Genomic DNA, 14468 nt, shown 5'->3' with positions numbered 1-14468 from the left:
GCCACATAAGGTTCTTTGATTAATTGCTATGCTTAGTACAGAGCCTGGTACATGGTGATTGATATGTAGAACTCAGGAAGTTTTTATTGAGTTGTTGTTTAGTCACTAAGTTGTGTCCCCATGAACTGTAGCTCCCCAGGCTTCCCTATCTTCACTATCTCCTGGAGTTTGCTCAAACTCATGTCCATTGAGTCAGTGATGCCATCCAACCATCTCATCTTCTGTCACCCCCTTCTCCTCCTGCCTTCAATCTTTCCCAGCATCAAGGTCTTTTCCAGTGAGTCGGCTCTTCACACCAGGTGGCCAAAGTATTGGAGCTTCAGCTTCAGCATCAGTCTTTCCAATGAATATTCAGGGTTAATTTCCTTTAGGATTGACTGGTTTGATCTCCTTGCTATCCAAGGGACTCTCAAGAGTCTTCTGTAGCACAACAATTCGAAAGCATCAGTTCTTCAGGGTTCAGCCTTCTTTTTTGAGTCATAATATAGTTGATTTCTACTTAAAAGAATTAGGGAAAATATTGGATATAATTTCAGTGATTAATGGTAGCTGAGGCAGTACTTAAAAATGCTAAAATAATGACAGTACTCTGAATAAGAAATTCAACTTGTTCCAGTAATTCAACAGAAAATTATTGTGAAAGGTAATATAAAATTTGGATATCCCGTTCTATTAGTATTTAATTCTTGGTCAATCTTTTAGGTTCTGTTTACTCAGAATTTCTAGGGATTCTAGCACAGACTTAACAATTCCACAACAGTGCATTTGTTTGTAATAACTTTTAAGAAATTTACTGTAAAATAAGAGTTTACAGGGAGGGACTTTAAGTCAATGAAGAAGAATCACACAAAGCTATTTTTAGAATTGTCTAACAAAGTATTCAGTTTATATACTTATTTCAAAATTGTTTTGACATGAATCTAATGTATGTAAATTTCTTATAATTAAATTATTTTATTTATATTATAATGTATCTTATTTAAATTCCTCATAAATTTTATTCATTCTTAAAAAGAATCCTAATAAGAATATTTAACTTTTGTTCATTTATAAGAAAAGATTATTGATTATCATTCTTATATATGGCTAACTTAAATTATTTCACATCTGTAAAAATGGGAAGTTTATTGGTCAAAGAGGTCAGATTGTTTACCAACAGTATGGGAAACTCAAGATCAAAGTTATATCATTCTTTGTGTCTTAGAAGAAGAGATATCAGTAGCTTCTATTTTGAAGATGGAGAAATTGAAACACTGGATTTAAGTAGATTGTCAAGGTAAAATTTAGTAAATTTGAGCAGCAGGTGTTGAACTCTTAGCAGCACTTACCACCCTGCATATAATAGGTTCTTAATATATGGTTCTTCAGTTAAAACAAAATTGAATTCAGTATCTTGAATTTTTAATCATGGTATTACACCATATTACTTTTTAGCAAATAACTCTGCAGTGGCTATGATTCATATCTCCAAAAAGTCTTTCGGATAGCATTTATTCTAATTTCCCCTGTTAAGAGATAGCATTTTTGTCGAGCACTTGCATTCCCATATGATGTACATGCCACTTGGTGCACACATGGCTGAAATACTTCCTAGTAACTACTTAAGAGAATTATTGAAGTTATCCTACTAGATATATATTCAGAGTATAATGGCAACATATCTATACTGTTGAGACAGGTAGAATTGCAGTAAGATAATGCAGACTCTATAAGATATTATCTCATTGTTGGAAGGAGAGACCGATAAGTCAGTGGAACCATAAATTTGGCTTATAAATGATAAGGGCATCAGAGTTAGTTCTTGGGAAGAGGACAGAGTAAAAAGCTCACTTACTTTGTGCCTCTCTTGAGCAAGAACAGACCTGGGAGCTTTACCTGTATGTTACTTCATTTAATTTTGTTACCATGGTATAAATTTCTGTGTTCTTTTCCACATTCTATTGTAAAAGAAATTGAATTAATTTAAATAGTGTTCTTAAGATTATGCAGCTACCAGGAGAAAACTTCAAGAATGGAATTCAGATCTTTCTGGCTGCCATGTTCCCACTCCTCTCAGCTTACTATAATATTAGAGAGTACCAGTTACCTGCACTGAATAAATATGCAAGTTCTTTCATACAGAAAATGAAGAGTTTAAAAAACAGATTTGAAATGACCAAGGGTAAAATAAAAGACTCATCACATTACTTACTTTGAGGAACACAGTTCATGAGTAACATAAATACATCCCCTGAGGACTGACAATTTAGCCTATATATATGTTCATTTTGTGGTCATGTTGAAAAGTAAAGATTTATGCATGCGTTTTATTTAAAACATTTAGAAGTCATTGACTATAACTCTCTACCCTAGTAATATTTGAACTGTCTATTCTGAGTTCTTCAAGAGTGCTAAAGTCCACCTTTCCCATTTCAGTTCTTTTTGTTTCAACCCAAAATGTTAAACTGGGTCACTTCTAACATAGGTCCAAACTGATTTTCTTCCTTCTGTGTAATCTTTGTGCATTTTAACTAATTATGAATCCATGGGTTAGAGAACTGGTCTTACTATGATTAGTGTCCTTGTACTAATTATATGTGCACTTACAACTAACAAACTAGTCACGCTTTATGTATGGACAAATCTTGGAAAAGAAAAAAAAATTTAATATGTAAGATTTATACAGAAATATGTGTATATATACTAATTAACAAAAAGGAAAGGAATGAAATTAATTTGATGCCAGAATTTTAAGATTACTTAAATGATTTTTCAAAATGCAGTGAGTATCTCAAATTTATCAAGTAAACCTGTTCTGTGACTTTAGGATTAAATGATCATTACATTAATTTATTTGTAATAAATTATAAATAAATCACAAATTTATTTCTGCTTAAATGATTATTACAAATTAATATATATTTACATGCTATTTTCTTTTGAATTTTATACTTAGATTGGTAGCCTTTTATCTGTAACATTATGCTTATATATTCTTCAAACTTGTATACTTGCTTTTTTGTGTTCTACAGAACCAAGAAAATGATGAGCTAAGAGATGCCCATGAAAAACGCAAAGAAAGGCTACAGATGTTACAGACCAACTACAGAGCAGTAAAAGAGCAATTAAAACAGTGGGAAGAAGGCAGTGGCATGTGAGTTACATAGCTCATAAAGGCATTTCCCTAAATATTAAATGGAACGGAGTAGCATCATATAGGTGCTTTAATAGCTTTTGTTTGATTTTAAAGAAATCATTTCATAGTCAGATCTCTAGTGAGAATTTTTACATAGAGAATATAATAAATGAAAATAGAAATATGTTTATAATAACTATGCATTTTCCTATAATTTGCAGAAATCATGAGCATAGATGATGAATTATTGTATATACTTTTAATATCTATAGAATAACTTAATAAAAGTATAACTTAAAGCAAAAATAGTTCATATCCATGTGCTTGAAAAACTACTTTAAATAAATAAAATGCTGATGTTACAATGTATATAACTCAGTTTACTTTTTATTTGAAATATATGGGAAATATGAAATTAACATTATAGTTAACTGTCTTAAAACTATTTCAACCTAGTATGCAGTTTGAAAATCTTTACTATCCATCAGTTAGTTCTGCAGCTTATCTGAATGAATGGGCGGTCTCAGTTCAATTGCTCTGAACAGGTGTTCAGATCTTGGTTAGTTGTAAGTGGCTCCCCTGTTAACAGTATCAACAGAGGGCAAAGGACTGAATGAGTACAGAAAAATCTACTACCCTCTCATCTTCTGAGATGGATCCTTTAGGGCAATGTTGATGATACACATTGGTCTGTTCTATAGAGAAATACTGTTTCTAAATTGGCCAGTACAGCACTTTTACAAAATAAAAATGAAGAGTTTGTTTTATGTACAGAAAATGAGAACATAAAGGGCATTTGGCATGTTTTGTAGATAATTGTCACATCTAATTTTTTCTTTGAAGAACAGAAAGTGTTTCATATCACTTCTCAGTAAACCAATGTTAAATCTGTCTGTCCTGGGTTTAGCCTCTGCGACTTAGCAGGCACTTAACTTTTTAGTAGTCACCAGAAGGCTGAAGACTACTTGCTAACTATCTGATGTTTACTGATAACTGCTTGTTTTAAGACAAAACACATAAACCACAGTCAGACTGGTTGGCAGCAAGTTCTAGATGTGTTGATTGCTTATAGTCCTTTTTTAGAAACTGACATTTTTGCAATGTATATTTTATTACTAGTAGAATGAATGAGAGAAATAAGACCAGAGAATATCATGTGTCCACTTAAAAGTTTACTTTCCATAGTAGCAGTTTAGCTTTTTAGGAAATCATGATGTAAGATTTTAATTTCTACATGCTTAGTTTTTAGGAAATTCATTCCACTGTACCTCAATAGAAACTGGGTAGCTATGTGACGCTAGCTGTACTTCAAGAGGAGTCTCAATTCCAAATGACTACCCTGAAGTTATGGCATGAATATCATTAGAAAGTTAATTTCAATAAAAAGTCTCATATCATTTGCCAAAAAAAAGATACTTGGTTAGTAGATATTTTTCAATTTTAGGGAATGTGTAAATGAATTTTATTGCAATTTGAACATGTTAAGTAAGAAATCAATTTCATTTTAAAAATAGGATGGAAATCAGGAAAGTAAAGAGAGCAGATCCTCAACAACTTCAACAAGAAGATTCTGATGCTGTATGGAATGAACTGGCCTATTTCAAAAGGGAGAACCAGGAGCTAATGATTCAAAAGTGAGTTTCTTTTTTTAATAATGTGTACTTAGGTAAACATCTGAGAGAAATGTTTTCTATCTTAAAGGCCATGAGATAAATTCCTTATAAAATTTGGAAAATGAAATAATCTGGTTTGCCAGTAAAAGTAAAGAAAAAAGATTGACTTTTTAATATATATGTATGTATAATGCAATAACAAGTTGCACATTTGCTAGCTCTTGCCGAAACTGTATTATATGATCTAGGGATTGTGTTAATTAATGTGGCTCTCATCTGTTGGAGGTGTCGCTCTTCATTAGCCTGTATTTTAGACACTGCCGTGCTTCATTTCTGGAATGAGGTGGAGAGGGGATAACCTAGCCAGCCATCCTTGTTTGATCTCCTAGATACATACGCGATGCAGAATGCCTGAGCTCTCTTGGTTCCCTGCCCTGTCCTGCTAATCCCAGCTGAGCTCATTATGGTGTAGCCTTGCTGCTATTCTTGGAGCCAGAGCTGTCCAAGCTAATTACTGGTAGCAGCAGAACTGCCTGTTAAGGGTCTGGTATGGATCTGCTAACATGGTCCTTGGTAGTGACCTGCAGACGACACGAGGGAATTGCTTTCTTTCTTGCCGTGCGCTGTGTGTCCTTTGGGCTTAATGCTGATCCCTCCACATAGGTCTTTTAGCTGCCCTAAGTATAAAACTTGATGAAGGATACTCATATTTTAGAAAACATACAGTTTGCTTCCTTGATCTTCTAATTCACAGTCTATTATATTCAGCTTGCTATAGAAAGAACACTTTTTTTTGGAAACGAAAAGGAGTTAGACCAACATAATTAGCCTTTTTTGCTACTTAACTATTTCTTTATTTAGAGTTAATTTTTGATACTCAGATTATGTGATTTTTTTTGAAAAACAGGATATCTTTTAGATTACTAGAATTTAGTATCATGTGGCATAAAGTAATTAAATATCATTGAATTGTCATAGCTGTATTAGAATCTTAGTTTACATATTATATAACTTACCACCTTTTCCATGTAATGATAAACTTTTGAAGAAATGATCATATCAGATTTAAATATATACCTCTAATTATCTCTTAAAATGTACTACACTCTATTAATATTAAATGATTGATGCTGATAATAAAGTTTCTTATCTTGCAAATTTTTATAGATTTGTTCCAGATATGTTCCCTGAGAGTTTTTGATAGCTTTGTTGAGATACAATTCACAAGCCATGTAGTTCACCCAGTGGTTTTTAGAATATTCAAATAGTTGTATGCTCATCATCACAATAAATTTTAGAACATTGTCATTACTCACTCCTTCAAAAACCACATACAGTTTACCTGTTACCTCCATTGCTTCCCACCCCTTCAGATCAGATCAGACCAGATCAGTCGCTCAGTGACGTCCGACTATTTGCGACCCCATGAATCCCAGCACGCCAGACCTCCCTGTCCATCACCAACTCCCGGAGTTCACTCAAACTCACGTCCATAGAGTCAGTGATGCCATCCAGCCATCTCATCCTCTGTCGTCCCCTTCTCCTGCCCCCAATCCCTCCCAGCATCAGAGTCCTTTCCAATGAGTCAACTCTTCGCATGAGGTGGCCAAAGTACTAGAGTTTCAGCTTTAGCATCATTCCTTCCAAAGAAATCCCCGGGCTGATCTCCTTCAGAATGGACTGGTTGGATCTCCTTGCAGTCCAAGGGACTCTCAAGAGTCTTCTCCAACACCACAGTTCAAAAGCATCAATTCTTCGGCGTTCAGCCTTCTTTACAGTCCAACTCTCACATCCATACATGACCACAGGAAAAACCATAGCCTTGACTAGACGAACCTTTGTTGGCAAAGTAATGTCTCTGCTTTTCAATATGCTATCTAGGTTGGTCATAACTTTCCTTCCAAGGAGTAAGCATCTTTTAATTTCATGTCTGCAGTCACCATCTGTAGTGATTTTGGAGCCCAGAAAAATAAAGTCTGACACTGTTTCCACTGTTTCCCCATCTATTTCCCATGAAGTGATTGGACCAGATGCCATGATCTTCGTTTTCTGAATGTTGAGCTTTAACCCAACTTTTTCACTCTCCACTTTCACTTTCATCAAGAGGCTTTTAGTTCCTCTACACTTTCTGCCATAAGGGTGTGTCATCTGCATATCTGAGGTTATTGATATTTCTCCCTGCAATCTTGATTCCAGCTTGTGTTTCTTCCAGTCCAGCATTTCTCAGGATGTACTCTGCATATAAGTTAAATAAGCAGGGTGACAATACACAGCCTTGACGTACTCCTTTTCCTACTTGGAACCAGTCTGTTGTTCCACGTCCAGTTCTAACTGTTGCTTCCTGACCTGCATACAGATTTCTCAAGAGGCAGATCAGGTGGTCTGGTATTCCCATCTCTTGAAGAATTTCCCACAGTTTATTGTGATCCACACAGTCAAAGGCTTTGGCATAGTCAATAAAGCAGAAATAGCTGTTTTTCTGGAACTCTCTTGCTTTTTCCATGATCCAGCGGATGTTGGCAATTTGGTCTCTGGTTCCTCTGCGTTTTCTAAAACCAGCTTGAACGTCAGAAAGTTCACGGTTCACATATTGCTGAAGCCTGGCTTGGAGAATTTTGAGCATTACCTTACTACCATGTGAGATGAGTGTAATTGTGTGGTAGTTTGAGCATTCTTTGGCATTGTCTTTCTTTGGGATTGGAATGAAAACTGACCTTTTCCAGTCCTGTGGCCACTGCTGAGTTTTCCAAATTTGCTGGCATATTGAGTGCAGCACTTTCACAGCATCATCTTTCAGGATTTGAAATAATTCAACTGGAATTCCATCATCTCCGCTAGCTTTGTTCGTAGTGATGCTTTCTAAGGTCCACTTGACTTCACATTCCAGGATGTCTGGCTCTAGGTCAGTGATCACACCATCGTGATTATCTGGGTTGTGAAGATCTTTTTTGTACAGTTCTTCTGTGTATTCTTGCCACCTCTTCTTAATATCTTCTGCTTCTGTTAGGTCCATACCATTTCTGTCCTTTATCGAGTCCATCTTTGCATGAAATGTGCCTTTGGTATCTCTAATTTTCTTGAAGAAATCTCTAGTCTTTCCCATTCTGTTGTTTTCCTCTATTTCTTTGTATTGATCACTGAGGAAAGCTTTCTCATCTCTCCTTGCTATTCTTTGGAACTCTGCATTCAGATGTTTATATCTTTCCTTTTCTCCTTTGCTTTTCACTTCTCTTCTTTTCACAGCTATTTGTAAGGCCTCCCCAGACAGCCATTTTGCTTTTTTGCATTTCTTTTCCATGGGGATGGTCTTGATCCCTGTCTCCTGTACAGTGTCACGAACCTCATTCCATAGTTCATCAGGCACTCTATCAGATCTAGGCCCTTAAATCCATTTCTCACTTCCACTGTATAATCATAAGGAATTTGATTTAGGTCATACCTGAATGGTCTAGTGGTTTTCCCTACTTTGTTCAATTTAAGTCTGAATTTGGCAATAAGGAGTTCATGATCTGAGCCACAGTCAGCTCCCAGTCTTGTTTTGGCTGACTGTATAGAGCTCCTCATCTTTGGCTGCAAAGAATATAATCAATCTGATTTCGGTGTTGACCATCTGGTGATGTCCATGTATAGAGTCTTCTCTTGTGTTGTTGGAAGAGGGTGTTTGTTATGACCAGTGCATTTTCTTGGCAAAACTCTATTAGCCTTTGCCCTGCTTCATTCCGTATTCCAAGGCCAAATTTGCCTGTTACTCCAGATGTTTCTCGACTTCCTACTTTTGCATTCCAGTCCCCTATAATGAACAGGACATCTTTTTTGGGTGTTAGTTCTAAAAGGTCTTGTAGGTGTTCATAGAACCGTTCCACTTCAGCTTCTTCAGCGTTACTGGTTGGGGCATAGACTTGGATTACTGTGATATTGAATGGTTTGCCTTGGAAATGAACAGAGATCATTCTATCATTTTTGAGATTGCATCCAAGTACTGCATTTTGGGCTCTTTTGTTGACCATGATGGCTACTCCATTTCTTCTAAGAAATTCCTGTCCGCAGTAGTAGATATGATGGTCATCTGAGTTAAATTCACCCATTCCAGTCCATTTTAGTTCGCTGATTCCTAGAATTCACTCTTGCCATCTCTTGTTTGACCACTTCCAATTTTCCTTGATTCATGGACCTGACATTCCAGGTTCCTATGCAATATTGCTCTTTACAGCATCGGATCTTGCTTCTATCACCAGTGTCTGTGTCTATAGATTTACCTATTCTGGACATCTCATATAAATGGAATCGTATAATATGTGGTTCTTTGTGACTAACTTCTTTCGCTTACCTTAATATTTTCATAGGGTTTGGTTTATCTGTCGTGTAGCATGTGTTTGTACTTTCTCTGACAATCTTTAGTAATCTTTTTGGATAAAATGAATTAGGTGTGAAACCTAATCTAACTAATCACAAGATCTAATCCAGAAAATGCAAGCAGAGCTTAGTTGTCAGTGGTGTTTATTTTAGGTTTATTTTATTCATCAATGAAATAGAACTAAAGAAAAAATAATAAAGCCTTTTAAAGAAAGTTTTGAAACTTTTAGAATCCTAGTCTGTTCACCCTGAAATATGTGTGTTACAAGTAGCTCTATAAATTAAATTTTGTATCATTTATCAGTTGAATGCTGAGTCATTAACTGTGGATTTTTCCTCCTGAAATTCATTTAAATTTATTAATGTGATATTCATTGTAAGATAGCTATTTTTCATATCAGTTTTAATTTATTAAAAAATAGTGAAGTTTGAAGTGATAACCTTTAAGAGTGCTAAATAATCAGGATAAACTTTTGGTCATGTAATGATATTTTGGGGGTGGGTGGGTTATTTTGTGAAACATTTATTCAGTTAAGAAATGTGTTTGAGTTACTGCTGTGTGTGCTGTGTGTGTGACAGGCAGTCTGCTTCGTGAATGAAATGAGAACCATCAAACTTCCTACTCTCAGGGAGCTTTCTTGGAAACATGTTCAGTATTAAATGTTCTAATGAAATATTATGTTAAAAATTAAACTTGGAGTATCATGTGCTGTGCTGTGCTTAGTCACTCAGCCATGTCTGACTCTTTTTGACCCCATGGACTGGAGCCTACCAGGCTCCTCTGTCCATGGGATTCTCCAGACAAGAATACTGGAGTGGGTTGCCAATCCTCCTCATCCTCCAGGAGATCTTCCCAACCTAGGGATCGAACCCAGGTCTCCCACATTGCAGGCGGTTCTTTACTGTCTGAGCCACCAGGGAAGCCCAAGAATACTGGAATGGGTAGCCTATCCCTTCTCTAGGGGATCTTCCCAACTTAGGAATCGAACTGGGGTCTCCTGCATTGCAGGCAGATGTTTTACTAACTGAGCTAGGAGGGAAGCCCCAGAAGTATCATAATGAAACAATAAGAAAGGAAACATGGAAACATGTCTTCTTATTCTTAAAGTTAGTTTGCACATAAAGACTGAATTTTTTTTGTTGTTTTTAATTTATATATACTACATGTTCAGCACAGTATTTTGAGTTGTAACACACATGTACAAATAGATTTGAGTACCTGTGACCACAATCAGGATACAGCCTAGTTCTGTCATCTCAAAAAATTTCCTAGTCCTACCCACTTGTAGTCAAATCCTCCCACCATACCTAACACCTGACAACCACTGATTTGTTCTCCCTCTCTATAGCTTTGCCTTTTTTTCAGAATGACATATATGTGGAATCATATAAGCTATAACTTTTTTTGTTGTTGTTGTTTTATTTTTTTAAATTTTATTTTATTTTTAAACTTTACATAATTGTATTAGTTTTGCCAAATATCAAAATGAATCCGCCACAGGTATACATGTGTTCCCCATCCTGAACCCTCCTCCCTCCTCCCTCCCCGTACCATCCCTCTGGGTCGTCCCAGTGCACCAGCCCCAAGCATCCAGTATCGTGCATCGAACCTGAACTGGCGACTCGTTTCATACATGATATTTTACATGTTTCAATGCCATTCTCCCAAATCTTCCCACCCTCTCCCTCTCCCACAGAGTCCATAAGACCGTTCTATACATCAGTGTCTCTTTTGCTGTCTCGTACACAGGGTTATTGTTACCATCTTTCTAAATTCCATATATATGCATTAGTATACTGTATTGGTGTTTTTCTTTCTGGCTTACTTCACTCTGTATAATAGCTATGGTACATATACACAATGGAGTATTACTCAGCCATTAAAAAGCTATAACTTTTTGAAACCGGCTTCTTTCATTTGGCATAATGCCTTTGAGATTCATTCATGTTGGTTCATCCAGTTTGTACCTTTTTTTTTGCTAAATGGTATTACATTGTATGGCTTCCCTGGTGGTTCAGTGTTAAAGAATCCTTCTGCAAAGCAGTAGACACAGGTTCGATCCCAGGGTCAGGAAGATTCCTTGGAGGAGGACATGGCAACCCACTCTAGTATTCTTGCCTGGGAAATCCCATGGGCAGAGGAGTCTGGTGGACTATAGTCCATGGGGTCAAAGAGTTGGACTTGACTTGGTAACAAAACAACAACAAAATTCCATTGTATAGATATACCACAGTTTGTCTCTTGACGACCGCTTGGGTCTTTTCTAGATTTTTAGGACTATGTATAGTTTTCTGCTACAAATAGGTTTTTATGTGAACATAGCTTTATGATTCTTTAAAGTAAATACCCGTAGTAGGGAGTAACCCTACTATGTGTATCTTTGATGTATTTATAACTATGTATGAAACTGCCAAACTGTTTTCCAGATTGGGTATGCCATTCTTACTCCTCTCAGGAATTCATATGAGCCTGTTGCTCCACATTCTTGTCAGCACTTTTTTAAAGACGATTCCCATAGGAGTGTATTGATATTCCATTGTGATATCAATTTGTATTTCCCTAATGACTAATGCTAATGATCTTTCACATGCTTATTTGCTGTCTTTATATTTTCTTTTACGAATGTCTCTTCAACTCTTTAGCTCATTTAAAAAATTGATTGTTTATTAAAAAGTACTTATTATTTACATATTCTATATGCAAGAGCTTAATTAAATATATGATTTGCAGATATTTTGTCCCAGTCTGTATATTGACTTTTTATTCCTAGAATAGTGTCTTCCATGACAAAAGGTTTACTTTGGTAAAGTTCAACTTTCTAATTGATTTTCTTTTATGGACTATGGCTTTGATGTCATATCTAATATCTATTTTTCTGACCTGAAGTCACAAGTATTTATCCAGTGTTTTCTCTTAAAAAGCTTTCTATTTAGCTCTGTGATCCATTTTTAGCTAAGTTCTATATAGGGTATGAGTTATAGGTTGAAGTTCATTATTTACAAAGATAAATGTCTAGTCGTATCAGCATCATTTTTGAAAAGACTATTCCTTCTCCAGTAAATTGCCTTTGTAACTGTTAAATATCAGCTGACTATATTTCTGTGGGTCTATTACAAGACTCTATTTTATTCTATAATATGAATTTCTAAACTTCTGTGAACCCCACACTATTTTGATTTCTGTAACTCTTGCCTTGAACTCAGTGTGAGTCAAACAGCTTTATTGTTTTTAAAATTGTTTTGGCTTTTCTAATCGCTTTGCTTTTCCATAAAAGTTTTACCTGTAAAAATAGGTTTAAAAAATAGCTTGAACTACCAAAATCTTGTGGGAATCTTGACTGAAATTGTGCTTAGAGAATTGACATATTAACCACATTGAGTCGTCTATTCCATGAATACTTAATTTGTTGAGACTTTCTTTTATCAGTGTTTTATAGTTTTAGCATGCAGATTCTGTATGTCTAATATCATTGTTGCATGAATGCATGCCTGCTTAGTTGCATCCAACTCTTTGTGACCCTATGAACTATATATAGCCCACCAGGCTCCTTTGTTCACAGGATTCTCCAGGCAAGAGTACTGGAGTGAGTTGCCATGCACTTCTCCAGGGGATCTTCCTGACCCAGGGATCAAACCCACGTCTCTTACCAGCCTGCATTGGCAGACAGGTTCTTTACCAGTGTACCACCTGGGAAGCTACTGTTGTTAGATTTGTGCAAAGTAACTTTTGAAGCTATTATGAATGGTATTATGACTTTAGTTTTGGTTTCTGATTGTACATTGCCAATATGTAGAAATGTTATATTTTTACATGTTGACATTATAACAAAATCTACTATGTTATTATTTTCTGTTTCCTCTGTTTCCCTTTTCCCCCTTTCCTATATGTCACTTGAACTTATTTTTAGAATTAGGTTTTTATTTATCTCTAAGGTTTAGGAGTATATGTCTTTGAATATGCTTTTCTTAGTGTTTGCTCTAAGTAGTTTACACACATAACTTATTATACTGTTTATTGGTATCAACATTGTACCACTTCAGAAACTTAACAACCTTACTTCTCTTTGTGTCTGTTTACCCTCCTCTTTTTATAATATGTTTTCTTAACTCTTTTCTCTAAATACTTAGAGAAACTCATTAGTGGATATTACATTTTTTGCTTCAGCTGTCAAATATTATTTTAAAACTTTAAGAGAAGGATAGCCTATTTTTTAAGTTAAAACTTTTCATTTTGTATTGGGGGATAGCCAGTTAACAATGTTATTATAGTTTCAGATGAATAGCAAAGGGATTCAGCCATATATATACACATGTATCCAATCTCCTTCAAACTCCCCTCCCATCCAGGCTGCCACATTGAGCAGAGTTCCCTGTGCTATACAGTAGGTCCTTGTTGGTTATCTGTTTTAAATATAGCAATGTGTACCCAGTAGGATAGACTATTATGTATTTTTTCTTTTCCTAAGTTTTCTTCTTTTATCATTTTCTTTCTGTTTGAAGAGCTTTTCTTTAGACTGTCTTTTAAGGTAGGCCAAACATTCTCTAAGTTTTCCTTTACCTAAAATATCTTCACCTTCATTTATAAAGGATATTTCCACTGGATAGAGTATTCTAGGTTGGCAATTTTTTTTGTTTTTGTTTTTGTTTTTTTGGCACTGGAAGACTATACCACTTCTTTCTGGCCTCCATGGTTTCTGACAAAAAATACTTTGTTAATTGAATCATTACTCCCTTGAAAGTAATACATCATTCTCTCTAGGTATTTTTAATAATTTTTCCTTTTTCTTAACTTTTCAAATTTTGATTATGATAGGTTTTGGCACAGATTTCTTTTTGTTTATTCTTTTGGGAGTATTCTACATTCCTTGAAGCTCTAAATATGTGGCTTTTATCAAATTTGGGAAGTTTTGGCCATTATTTTTTCAAATATTTTTTTTCAGCCCCATATTCTTCTTAGTCTGGGACTCAGTTAATGTATATGTTAGATCTTTTAGTATTGTCCTACTGGTCTCTGAAGCTTTGTTCATTTTACTTTTTAGACTATTTTATTTCCATTGTCCAAACTGGGTAATTTTTATTGTTCTGTCTTCAAAATTCTTCCTTCTTTTGTCTGGCATCTCTTATTTAGCCCATGAAGTAAGGGTTGTTTTTTTTTTAATTTTAGTTATTGTGATTTAAGCTCTAAAATTTTGGTTTGATTCTTCTTTATATTTCTATTTGCTGAGATTTTCTATTTTTTTTCAAGATTATACATAACCATTCATTGGAGCATTTTCGTCATGGCTATTTTAAAATCCTTATCAAGTAATTCTGACTTGTATGTTTTTCTTTAATTTAAATTTATTTTAATTGGAGGCTAATTACTTTACAGTATTGTATTGGTTTTG

At 35.2% G+C, this 14468-nt stretch overlaps 1 protein-coding gene across 3 annotated transcripts in view; it reads left to right on the top strand.

Annotated features, from left to right (window-relative positions):
• CNTLN (centlein) overlaps positions 1-14468 on the top strand; it is a 341713-nt gene that overhangs the window by 195293 nt on the left and 131952 nt on the right. For all 3 annotated transcript variants that reach the window (XM_055577973.1, XM_055577972.1, XM_055577974.1), the window contains 2 exons: positions 3012-3133; positions 4630-4749. In XM_055577973.1, coding sequence (XP_055433948.1) covers positions 3012-3133; positions 4630-4749 — 242 coding nt within the window. The remainder of the gene's footprint in view (positions 1-3011; positions 3134-4629; positions 4750-14468) is intronic.

The sequence above is a fragment of the Bubalus kerabau genome, chromosome 4, assembly GCF_029407905.1.
Source record: "Bubalus kerabau isolate K-KA32 ecotype Philippines breed swamp buffalo chromosome 4, PCC_UOA_SB_1v2, whole genome shotgun sequence".
Taxonomy (NCBI): domain Eukaryota; kingdom Metazoa; phylum Chordata; class Mammalia; order Artiodactyla; family Bovidae; genus Bubalus; species Bubalus kerabau.
The sequence above is the reverse complement of the archived record's forward strand: the minus strand, read 5'-3'. Positions and strand labels throughout refer to the sequence as shown.